Below are 12,719 nucleotides of genomic sequence, written 5' to 3' on the forward strand. Positions count from 1 at the left end.
GGCCAGCAGGCAGCAGTCTCTTCCCACAGGGCTCTGGAAGGTGAGCCTGTCCTGCCTAGAGGATGCTTAAGTGTGGACAAGAAGCCAGCTAACATTAACTCTCCTGGAGGCTGCAAGCCCTGTGAGCTTGTGTTCCAGCATTGCTCCCTCTCAGAGCTCATTGAGTCTTGACTTTTTCACCCAAGAGCCTTCACTTGGTACATTTATTTGGCTGAGAGACATCCATTGCTCCACTAGGTCAAAGAAAGAGGAAGTCTACCATGGGGAAGGTGAGTAAATAAGGGATAAAGGCGGCAGATATTCCATAGCTGGTTTCTCTTCAGTTCTGGGAGCAGTTGGCTTCTAATAATTGAAATATACCTGGCCTCTTCTTTCCCAATACTTTGGGAAATTTTTAAGAAGAGAAGACGATTTCCTGATTAAGGTCAGGGATGTATCCAACTGAGTTCCACTCACTCATTGAAATTAATAGGCTCATTAACTTCAGTGAGTCTATTTTGAGGAGAACTAGCATTGGAGGCAACCCTTAGGCTGCAATCCTAATCCCACCTACCTGGGTTTTCAATAGGCCTTACTTCTGAGTAGACGTGAGTCTTGCAGTCTTAGTTCTGTGGCAAACGGAAAAGTTCTTTCATATGGAGATGAAAGAGGTTAAATTCTTCTGCATCTTTGTGTAGAACTTTAACCTTTATAATTGGATGGGAGGAGAGGAACAGGTTTGTGTGTATTTGTAATTTACTACACATACACAGGATTCTTAGTGAATTTCTATCAAAGGCTGATACCAGTTTAGCACCAGAAACCCTACAAAATCTGGTGTTCTCAAGCTGTTCACCTGCTTGCCCAGTATTTTGTATTCTGACTGGCAAGTGGCTCTCCAGGACAGATGAATTTCACATCACCTGGTTCTTTTAACTGGAGGGGTTAAGGATTGGCCCTGGGATCTGGAAAGCACATGTTCAGACGTGGAGCTTTGGTCCTTTTCCTGAGCTCACTAGGACTTACTTCTGAGTAAATCTATACGATTCTGCTGCATGTCGCATTCCAAAACCAAGAGTGCTTGAACTGATTTGTTTTCCCCAGCAACAATCAAACTATCAGAAATGTGAATGAAGTTTCAAGTTGAAAGAATCCTCATGATTTATTCCAGAGATTAAAATACCAAATAGGGTTTAAAGGGCTATTCAGCTGAGTTGATCAATTGCAAAAAAGAGAGAGCCCACCTTAATACAGTGGTACCTCGGGTTAAGAACTTAATTCGCTCCGGAGGTCCATTCTTAACCTGAAACTGTTCTTAACCTGAAGCACCAATTTAGCTAATGGGGCCTCCTGCTGCTGCTGTGCCACTGCTGCACAATTTCTGTTCTCATCCTGAAGCAAAGTTCTTAACGTGAGGTAATATTTCTGGGTTAGCGGAGTCTGTAACCTGAAGCGTCTGTAACCTGAAGCATATGCAACCCGAGGTACCACTGTAGTGGGAAATATCCCACAGTGCACAAGGTTGTTGATATCTATCCCAGGTTTCCTCAATCTCGGCCCTCCAGATGTTTTGAGACTACAATTCCCATCATCCCTGACCACTGGTCCTGCTATCTAGGGATCATGGGAGTTGTAGGCCAAGAACATTTGGAGACCGAGTTTGAGGAAGCCTGATCTATCCTCTGCTAACTAAATATCAAAATGGCACCCACAGTATACCAGGAGCTGTAGAACATAGAACTGGTGCTATCCAAGATCAGCAAGTCTGCAAACTTTATTCCACAGGCAACACGGAAAGAGTCAGAAAGCAACAGAAATAGATGAGAGTCAAATGGCTGGGAAGGAGAAGCACCAGAAAATTACTTTCAAATGATGGAAATAGGATGGCAGTTAAGGATAAACAGATACCGATGTTTTTGCTGGTTTCTGGAATGCCAAAAAACCCCAAACAGAATAATTTTACTTGCATAAATTGAATTACTTGTGCAATTCTTGCTGTCATTTTAGTTCCAATTTGGTAGAGAATCCTGAGTATTAGAGCCTTTTCATACCTCAGTTTAATGTGGATTGTGAACTCCTTGTGTCTGCTTAAATTTCCCTTCACCCATGCGGCATTCTCCTCCAACTACTTCTACCCCACACTTCCTCCTCCCTAGATCTGGAGATTCCCCATGCAAATTTTGTAGCTCTCGTATTCAGTTCTCAAAGCATAGAGAATCTCTGGAATTAAGAGGAGGCAAAAGTATGGGCCACCAGTAGTTGGAAAAGAATGCCACTTGGATGAGGGGGAATTGAAGGAGGGGCTCACAAAGCACAATAAGCTAAGGTATGAGTGGGCCCTAAGTTTATAAAGCAATCAGGACAAGTCTAGCTGATAGACACATAGGTTTGGGAAAACAAAAACCAATTCGGTTTATATTTTAATATTGTTACTAAAAGTATGTTAACCAAGTTATCTGAAGACATTGAAGTGCACACATGTTCTGAGCTCTGTGCCAATAAGCAAGCTATGACCTGATCCTCAATCACCAAGTATGACTATGCCTTACAAACTCAGTAATGTAATCCTCAAAGAATCTGCTAAGGAATGGGGTCAGCCAATAAGCTGGCTATTCTACAGAACAGCATGCAGTTTATGGGTCAATTATGATCTGGAAAGCTATGTATATAAAAGCTGATGGGCTGAGATGAAAACAGGAAGCCAGTCTTTGGAGCAGGGCAAGCTATTGGAAAAGAGGTAACAGAGAACAATGGCATATCTGTACATCCAAATTAATTGGAATGGGTGGGGCAATCTCCATTGCAGAATAGAATGGGTGGGGCAACTACCAATAGCTTGTGTAGATTGACAAGAAGGGTTGGGTCAATGGCTCAGTCAGGAGTTATCTGGAAGAGGTAATACTAAGAAGTAGCCAAGATTTGTGATTTGAAACAACAATGTTGTGGGCAACGCACACACATTGCAGCCTATTCTATTGGCTACCAATATATGCCTCTTTCACGACTGATTTCAGACAAAGAAGGGAAGCTTGTGGGTGCTAGGGAAGGCATCTGTAGGTGAAGGGGCACCACATTGGTGACCCCCCAAACTATCATATTTAATAATGTCTACACTGTTGGTCATAGACATTTTCTACTTTAAAACTAAACAAAGCATCCCCTCTGGAATCTGACTCTGAATTTCTTACTGCGATAGGGGTCAGCATTATGATAATTTTAAAATCTCATGTCGCTCATTATTTATGGCTAAACATATCCAAATTATTAAGCATTGCTTATTGACTTTGTGGAATAAGTTCAATTCTAATATAGATGACTTCTTCTTCAATTCGGACCATTTCTTATTTCAGGCTCTGCAGAATATTTGTAAGGTTGTGTGCATGTTTATTTGAGAGGGAGGAAGACATGCGACAGTGATGGTTAGCTTGCTGGGAACTAGTGAGAATATCAGTTAGAAAACAACAATCTGAAAAGTTGTTTTTTTAAAAGAGATTATTAAAAACATGTTGTCCCAAACACACTCTGGATATTAAGGAGCCAAATTACCTGGTCTTTTCTTCAGAGAGGCACCAATGCCATAGGAATGTACCACATAGCTTTTATTTCCTAACCTTTGTTCTTACTTTTTCTCCCCCACAGCTTACTGATGTGTGCATTGATAAAACATAGCACCAAAGATCATATTGATGCACCCAATGGGGCTCATTTGAGTGCATGCACTATGTTTCATCACATGTTCACTTGTGCATATCAGTAAGGCAGATAATAAAAAGTCTGGCAGTGAAAAGTTTCAGCTTAACTGCACATTCCAGAATTAATTTTATAAATGCTCCATGTTAAATCAGAAGGGAGGTTGAAACACTGGAGTAGAATTGTACCACTCCCCCTGCTTCCTGTCTGTTGGGTATTTCTGCTGCCCCCTTATGACAAACCCATAATGCTAACCCAACCCATCTCTGCTCATTTACATTTCAGAAAAAGCTTGACATCTACTCTATTGAGATCAGTGGAGAAAAGGATTTGGAAAAAGCAGACAAAGGAGATGAAAAGTACAAAGATTTGAAAGGGAGTAAGAAAAAGAAGAACACCGAGGACCTGAAGAAAGAGTTGGACTTGGTAAGTGACTTCAGGCTGCTCCATACTTCCTTGTTAAGCTGTCCTGGGACAGAGCAGATGGGCTGAAACCAAAGTCCTAATCAATAGTTTTCTTGGGGAAATTGGGACAGATTGTAGTGCAGATCTCTCAGTCTTGAATGGGAAATCGTTTAATTACCTTTGTATAATACATGCTCCAATGGCCAACAAAGGCACACTGTTTTGTATTGTTCTACCAGCAGTGCATTTAATCTTTCAACACTGGTTTTATGAAGACTGACTAATTGCATTTCAATTAGGTAGGCAAATGTGGGTCATTACCCTTCTTTTATTAAGCTGCCACCTCCAGCCAGCTGGAGGATCCTGGAGTTTTAGGGATCCACTCCCTTGCTCTGAAGCTATGTTGAAAAGGAGAAGAACAGTGGCCCAGTGAAAAAGGGATCAGTATGACAAGGAATGGGCCACTCAGCTAGAACAGACAAAAGCCCCTTCCTGCCCAGACAACATGCATGTTAGATCTGCATATCAGGAAAGGGCGCAGTGGCCCTCTCAGTACAATATCATGGAGTTATGTAAATGCAAATAGATGTAAGAAGTCAGTCAGTCAAGGAACTGTCTTGTTTGTCTGTGAAAAAGCTGTGCAATCCCTCCTCCTGCTATGGAGAAATTATCAGTGGAATCTCTGCTTTTCTTCTTCCTTCATGCCAAGTCCCGTCTTGTTAAGCTACACCCAAGATTTAATCAGAAGGCCAATACCATTTGCTTGAAAAGTGAAGCAAGTCAGAAGAGATGTCAGTTCTTAGTTTCAGCTCTCCTGACTTTTCATACTAATGCTTTGAACCTCTTATTTATCAGAAGAGGGTGAATGCCATGTCAAACTGACTAACAACATACGTGATTCTTACCCTGACCCTTAACTCCTGATGCACCAGTGCCAAAGTTCTTCCATTACAAGTACATACCTGTGTGAAACATTTTCATTGTGCTTGTGTCAATCCATGTGATGCTGTAAGTTTCACTGCAGTGGGGGGCAGGATGTGGGTATGATTATGTACCTCTAGTGTAGCATCTGCTGTGATTTGTAAGCACTGGTTCTCCCCCAGTCATGCTAAATGCCATTTGGGAAAGGGCCATAACTCAGTGGTGGAGCATGTGTTTTGCATGCAAAAGACCCTAAGCCCAATTCACAGCATCTCCAAGTAGGGCTGGGAATGTCCCCTTGCTTGAAACCCAAGAGAACCCCTGCTAGTGAGTGCAGACAGTGCTGAACTAGATGAACTAGATCTGACTCGGTGTAAGGCAGCTTTCTAATTTCATCTCTGCATATCTTAGGGATTAGTCATGCGATCTGAATGATGGGCTGAAGCACTGAGCAATGACTTGCCCCACAGTTAAGTCATAGCTAGCTTTATTAAGAAGTCTTCCTTAATCTCTGTGACACATTATGTTGTACAAAAACAATGGAGGAGCACTCAGCTGGCTGCCTACAAAAAACAACAACAGCTGTGGCTCTCCTTCAGTGCTTTCCAAGAAAAGATTGTACAATCAACTGTTTGAGATGCTTAGATAAAAAGATATCCTTTCAGATTTGCTAATCCAATGGTTTTCCTTACATTCCACAACTAACTGGATGGCGTTAAATCTTAAAGATGCAAATGGGGCCATTGTCCTCAAATGCAATGCCTCTTTAAGCCAACATGTTCACATAGGTTTACAAGTATGTATTAAAAAATCAATCAATCACCGATTAACTACAGATCTTCTTCTCTTGATACATCTGAACAGGAAGAGTGACAAGTTATCAGCCAGCTCATATTGAGCAAGCAGTACGGCTAGACTTCCACTGATTTTTTCCTAAAGCAAAACTCAAGATGAACTCAAAGGTTGCTGCATGGGCAAAAAGCACAGCAGAATTTCATATTAAGCTGAAGAGTTTTAATAAGACTAGAAAAAATTATTTGCTGTGTTTCAAAAAGCTTAAGCTGCACCCAGTGTCTGAATGTTCCAATGTGCAAATACAGTTAGAGCGTGTTGACTGTGGCATACAATTTCTGAAAGCCCCGTGCTGTTCTTTAAAAAAGCAAAGCTTGTTAATCTCTCTCTCTCTTTTTTTTTTGCTGCTTTAGGATGATCACAAACTCAGCATTGAAGAACTAGAAGATAAATATGGCACAAGCATCATTAAAGTAAGTTAATATGGGCAAGAGGCAGCCATTAACAACACACCCACATATAAGTAGGCAGCAAGCATTATAATTCACTTAATTCAAGCATGTGCTGGAAACAGTATTTGCGTTATTTCTGGGAAGAGTATTGGTGTGTTTGCACCAATAGTATTTGCACAGTTGCATGCTTCATGGGGTATATTGCAACCATCAGCCGTAATTATCTGGTCTTAGTCTTCAGGATGAAGCGGGGCATAAATTTAAGTATACTTTAACATTTAGACTGCTGGGTACATCAACCATTTTGTCAAGTTGGTTTTTTAAAAATAAATTATGGGACTTAAAATTCACTTTTGAACATAGGCTGTGCTCTTTCAAGATTTCTAATTTAAACTAAGAATGGACTGAATGACCTAATAGTGCCACCCCTTTTCAGTTCTGCTGGCACTCATTCAAATGCCCATTTAGTGTGTGTGTGTGTTAATGAAGGCACAAAGAGTCTGTGTTTTGTCAGAATTTATACACAGATGCTTTTTATTTTCTGAAAAATGTTGCATTTTATACACACTTTTAATGCAAAACACACATTTCTTTGCTCCCTTTCCTGCATTGCAAAACCCGGGGAAGTGTGTAACGTGTTTCCAATGACAAGCATGTTTGGGAGTGTCAGATCTGCTGCAAAAAGTTGGCAGAGCAGAAGATCCTCTTCCATCCCTAATCCCAACTATGCACTTTGTCTCTCCTACAGGGTCTTCCAAGCTCAAGAGCTGCAGAGGTTCTGGCCCGAGATGGCCCCAATGCACTTACTCCTCCTAAATCTACTCCTGAAATCATCAAGTTTCTCAAGCAGATGGTAGGAGGGTTTTCCATCCTCTTGTGGATTGGAGCTATACTGTGCTGGATTGCCTTCGGGATTCAGTATCTTCATCATGATGCCGGGGCATTTAACAATGTAAGTATTATTGCAGGTTTATTGTGCTTTTTGTAATTCTCATGGGTGTCATCCATGGTTCTCTTTACCCCCAAGTCAAGGAGTGTGGTACCCAAGGCCACTCAAGGAATTTGGGCACCTGAGGCGGAAATCCTACAAGTGCCAGACTTGGACCTGGGAGACCCTAGTTCAAATGCTGACTCAGCCATGAAGCTCATTGGGTGACCTTGGCCCAATCGCTTCCTCTCAGTCTACTCTAAGCTATCTCACAGGGTTGCTGTGGGGATTAAATGAGGAGAAAGAGAGAGCCATGTATATGCCACCTTGGGAAAAAATGTGAAAAACTGAACAAACCATAATAAATTAACAACTTACCACCCCTCCATGACACTTAAGTCTCATTCCACCCAATGGTAGGGGACCGTTCCTCCCCCCAATGGAAAACCATTGCAAAAATTAAGAAAAAACACACTTTCACATTCCTGATTAAATAACTGTCTGAAATTCTTATATAAGCTTTGGCAATTGTATGGACAACTTCTAAACCAATGTATCTTGGTCAGAATTGAATGACCTGGTGCAGACCTTGAAGACCACCTGTTGTCATTCAGCTATATGTTTCCTCCGTATGTTTGTGCAATACGTCTTGCCTATAAATCTGAGGCATTTCGCTGATAATATGCTAGGTATTGCTCTTCTCCTTGCTGTTTAAACAAGTTCATTCACACAGTTTCTTGAGTGCAGTTACAAAATTATTTTGCACCAAGTGGGAAATGGTAAAAGTGTTGTTGTTTTTAAGCTAACTTGAACCATCTTTTCACCATTCAGCTCTACCTTGGAGTGGTCCTTGTGCTGGTGGTGGTCCTCACTGGGATGTTTGCTTATTATCAAGAAGCTAAAAGCACGAACATCATGGCCAGCTTTGGTAAAATGATCCCACAGGTGAGTCTTCAGTAGTGCTCAGAATATCAGTGTATTTAAAAACCAGGTAGTCATTGTAAAGGGTATTTGCCACCATATTAAAGAACATACCAATGTGCAGACAAAATGGTAGAATTAGGGTGGCCACATTGCTTAAAGAGAGGAAATGCATGACCCCAACAAAGGGGACAAAAGAGAACACAGGTTTCCATCATATACATATAGATGAAAAATTAGAAAGTGTCACCATAATTTTAATGGGAAAACAATACCAGCATAGCGGCGAAAACTTTGACTAGGTCCCCTGTGCGCCTGCTCAGCCTGCTGCTGTTCAGCTGCTAAATGTCAAAAGGGCACCTTCAAGCTCCACTCTTCCTTCCTGGAGTTTTAAATCTTCAAACCTGACTTAGATCAGACAGTCCATCAAATAGGAAATGTCTTCTGGATAGTCTTCCATGCAGAAGACTTCAGTGTAAAGTAGGACATATAGGTTGGAAGCCAGCATCACACTCTTCCTCTCGTGTTGTCAGCACAAATATTTCAGGTTGCCTAATGGAAGGATCTCCCCTCTCCTTCTTTTGTGGACTGCTCTGGATGTTCTCCAGACCCCCCAGCTATTTTTTTTTGGGGGGGGCAAAGTGGGGAGAGAAGCCCCATTGCATTTGGAGGAGTCTATGACAACCATATGTCAGGAGTGCTCTGATGGTGTTTCCTGGTTGGCAGGGGGTTGGACTCGATGGCCCTTGTGGTCTCTTCCAACTCTATGATTCTATGATTCTATGATTCTGTGATTCTGTGATTCTATGATTCTATGATTCTATGATTCTATGATTCTATGATTCTATGATTCTATGATTCTATGATTCTATGATTCTATGTGCTGGCTCCTGCTAGCACAATTGTTTAAGTGAATCCTGCTCATAGTTACCATATGCAGATCTCCAAGTAGCTCAGACCACTGAATATATTCCAGCAATTGCATGTGTACAATAATCAGTCTAAGAGCTCCACCTGACTTTATCTGTTTCATTTTGGGGGTTTTCTTACCAGCGAGCCCTTGTCCTCAGAGATGCCGAGAAAAAAGACATTTCGGCAGAAGAACTGGTGGTGGGCGACATTGTGGAAATCAAAGGTGGAGACAGGATACCAGCTGACATCCGGATCATCACCAGTCAGGGCTGTAAGGTAGGAACAAAACAAAACTCAGTTTGAGCCAAAGAAAAGAGAAAGAGAAAACCCAGCCTCTTTCTACAGACCAGGGACATGAAGAGGCATGTTCAAAGAAAGGATAACTCAACAGCTAAGTGAAAAAGAGTCTAAAATTAGACACTCCTTTTGAATTTGTATGAGAAATTGTCCTCCCACAAAGAGCTTGATCATTAAAATTATGGCAATAATCACTGCTCGTTGTATGGGTTGTTTACGTAATCTAGCAGTGATTGTGATAGCAGCAGCATCATTTACTTAAAGTTTGGTTTTCTTTATGTGTCAGTCAGTCAATCCCAGGCAGAATAAATTAAAGGCGGGCAGCGTGAAAAGCTGCTGCATAATGAGTAATGTATTATTTGCTTGCTAGTACCCCCATTTTGCAGTGAATACACCTTAATCTAACAAGGTTAGGTGAATAGAATGCATGGCAAACACATCTGGGATTTCTTACCAGGTCAATAAACCTAAAATCAGTCTGTTCTTCATGGATGCAAATTGTCTAAGAATTAATAATTTGCATATTTATCCTCATGAGAAAAAGGTATCATGGATGAGATCCTGCGTGAGTCCCAGAACAAAGGGATAGGGATGAGAAATACGTGGTCCTCCTGATGTTGTTGGACTCTGACTCCCATCAGCCATATGGGAGTTGTAGTTCAGCATCTGGAGGGTCACAGCTTCCTCACCTGTAAGTCTTTAAGTGACTTGTTGCAGTTGAACTCTATTGGTGATTCAGTCATCATAAGTGTCCCTGTTGCCTTTGCAGTGATGATAGCCATGCGCACTACCACTATTATTATTATTATTTGTTGTTGTTTAGTCGTTTAGTCGTGTCCGACTCTTCGTGACCCCATGGACCACCAGAGCACGCCAGGCACTCCTGTCTTCCATTGCCTCCCGCAATCTGGTCAAAATTATTATTATTATTAATACTACAATAATAATAATGTGATAATGTGAATGTTTGTGACTGTTCCACAGGTGGATAATTCTTCCCTCACTGGAGAGTCAGAGCCACAATCTCGCTCCTGTGAATACACTCATGAAAACCCACTGGAGACCAAAAACATTGCTTTCTATTCCACAACTTGCTTGGAAGGTACGTATTTAAGTGGCTCCCCCAGTGGTGCCATTCCATCCAAATTCCACATATTTTGTGCCTATGTAAAAGCTACTTCAGCAGGAGTTAACATCAATATTTTCTCATTCCTTCTGATATTCCACCATTTAGTCCTCATCACCATATGAAACTAAGCCCAATTGTGTATAATGCAAAGCATGGGCATACTCTGTTAAGACCATTTTCTTGACTTTCCTTTCTTGCCTCCCCATTTGTTGAATTTTAGATTGTAAGATCTCTGGGGAAGGGAGCAAGTTCAGGTTGACATCCTGGAAAGAACTGTGTACATTGATGGTGCCCTATTAATACTAACAACAACTTGCTAACATTACCCTCCAGCTATGCAGTTATGTGGAGCTGGTGTACAACGTAAAAACATTGTCTTGGGTCCTAACATTGGCTTACCCATTCAAACCTGCAATTCAAACCCCACAACCATATCCTACACCAAACATCTCCTGGTCTCCTAAAGGAAATTCCCTGCAGAGGGAATGGTGAGGTGGGGAAGCCCTGCTCCAATAATGTAAACTGTTCATGGAAAGAAAATTTGGATTCAAGTCAATTATTTTATTTTAAAATATGACACACACATGCCCACATTGTCTTCTTTAGTCAGAAATCCAAGCAGCATTTGACCTGCCCAAAGAAAAAAAGCTATATTTTTGATTGAACTAAGACATCAAGGAGAGTAGAAGACGGGATTATCAAAAAGAGTCAGGAGTATTAATTGGAAAGTTTGGGGGGTACAATTAAATTTTTGTGTTTTTTTTTAATGGCATTGGTGTTCAAATGAATAAAAATTATTTTGTTTGTTGATAATCAATATTTTGCTTTCTCCTTAGGAACTGCTACTGGCATGGTCATCAACACAGGTGACAACACCATCATTGGGCGCATTGCTTCGCTGGCTTCTGGTGTTGGGAATGAGAAGACGCCTATTGCTATCGAGATAGAGCACTTTGTCCATATTGTGGCTGCTGTTGCTATATCCATAGGGGTGGTTTTCTTCATCATTTCCGTCTCCATGAAGTACACTGTCATGAAGGCCGTCATCTTCCTCATTGGCATTATTGTGGCCAATGTGCCCGAGGGGCTGCTAGCCACAGTCACTGTAAGTACTGGCTCACAACAGCCACCAGTACCTTTGTACTCATGCATAACAATTCATGACAGTACATGCTGCTGAAATCGGGGTGCATAGGACCTCTACATCTCCAACACATTATGAAAAATGGGTGCATAATTATTAATGGGCAAGGCTGTCACTATCTATTGGAACAATGGTGGAGAGTGGCTTTGGGTTCCTGGATAAAAACACCTCCATTGTCTAAACCCACAACTTCTGCTGAGTCTCTTTGGTTATATATTCATCACCTCTCAATGTTTTCGGCTAATTTGTTGCATTTCTTTGTTTTGTCTCTATTTTAATATCCATTCAAAATACTTGTGAATGCTTTTTTTTTTTCTGGATCTGCTACTGATGAATCTTACTAGGATACTGGATTAGATGGGCCATTGGCCTGATCCAGCAGGCTCTACTTATGCTCCTTTGTGTTATATTATGTACTTTTGCGTTATATTTTTCTGATGGATACTGTACATGTGAGGAAATCATCTAGCAGTGTTATTCATGTAAGAGTGGGCCCCTTGGACATACTATTGTTACATGATAAGAGTGTAAGAAAAGCTCTGTTGAATGAGGACCATCTGGCCTAGTATTCTGTTCTTACAGTGGCCAACCAGGTGCCCATGGCAAGCCCATAAGCAGGGCATGAGTACATTAGACCCTCCTGCTTGTTGACATAAAAGCAGATCAACACTTGCTAAATAAAATGTCAGGTTCTGATCTTCTCATCCATGTTGAGTCATTCTGCAGATGACAGCATTGCTGAACTGATATGTGCATGGGTGTGATCAAGAATAAAATGTGTACAGGTGGGATTAGCAGGAAGAGAAGCCTACCATCATCCTTTGTATGGAGCTGTATGAAATGCTTCGCTACTTTTATTTATTTCAACTATTAATGTGCTGTGCTTTCTCCCACATTTATAGGTAGCTTTGTCCTTAACTGCGAAGAGAATGGCCAAGAAGAATTGTCTGGTAAAGAACCTGGAAGCTGTTGAGACACTGGGCTCTACCTCTGTCATCTGCTCTGACAAGACCGGGACCCTTACGCAGAACAGGATGACAGTTGCCCACCTTTGGTTTGACAATGAGATCTTCTCCGCTGACACCAGTGAAGATCAAACAAGTAAATAATCAGTCAAGAGGCTTTGGAATGGGAGGAGTAACAACATGA

General features: G+C 41.4%; 1 protein-coding gene across 1 annotated transcript in view; it reads left to right on the forward strand.

Annotated features, from left to right (window-relative positions):
- The window catches only part of ATP12A (ATPase H+/K+ transporting non-gastric alpha2 subunit), a 24,909-nt gene continuing 12,190 nt past the window's right edge, over positions 1 to 12,719 (forward strand). The window contains exons 1-9 of the mRNA XM_083480941.1: positions 1 to 269; positions 3,955 to 4,095; positions 6,201 to 6,260; positions 6,988 to 7,191; positions 7,999 to 8,112; positions 9,142 to 9,276; positions 10,282 to 10,399; positions 11,263 to 11,531; positions 12,473 to 12,671. Of these exons, the coding sequence (XP_083337067.1) occupies positions 261 to 269; positions 3,955 to 4,095; positions 6,201 to 6,260; positions 6,988 to 7,191; positions 7,999 to 8,112; positions 9,142 to 9,276; positions 10,282 to 10,399; positions 11,263 to 11,531; positions 12,473 to 12,671 (1,249 nt within the window). The 5' untranslated portion in view covers positions 1 to 260. The remainder of the gene's footprint in view (positions 270 to 3,954; positions 4,096 to 6,200; positions 6,261 to 6,987; positions 7,192 to 7,998; positions 8,113 to 9,141; positions 9,277 to 10,281; positions 10,400 to 11,262; positions 11,532 to 12,472; positions 12,672 to 12,719) is intronic.

Source organism: Podarcis liolepis, assembly GCF_965112155.1.
Source record: "Podarcis liolepis genome assembly, chromosome: 16".
Classification (NCBI taxonomy): Eukaryota; Metazoa; Chordata; class Lepidosauria; order Squamata; family Lacertidae; genus Podarcis; species Podarcis liolepis.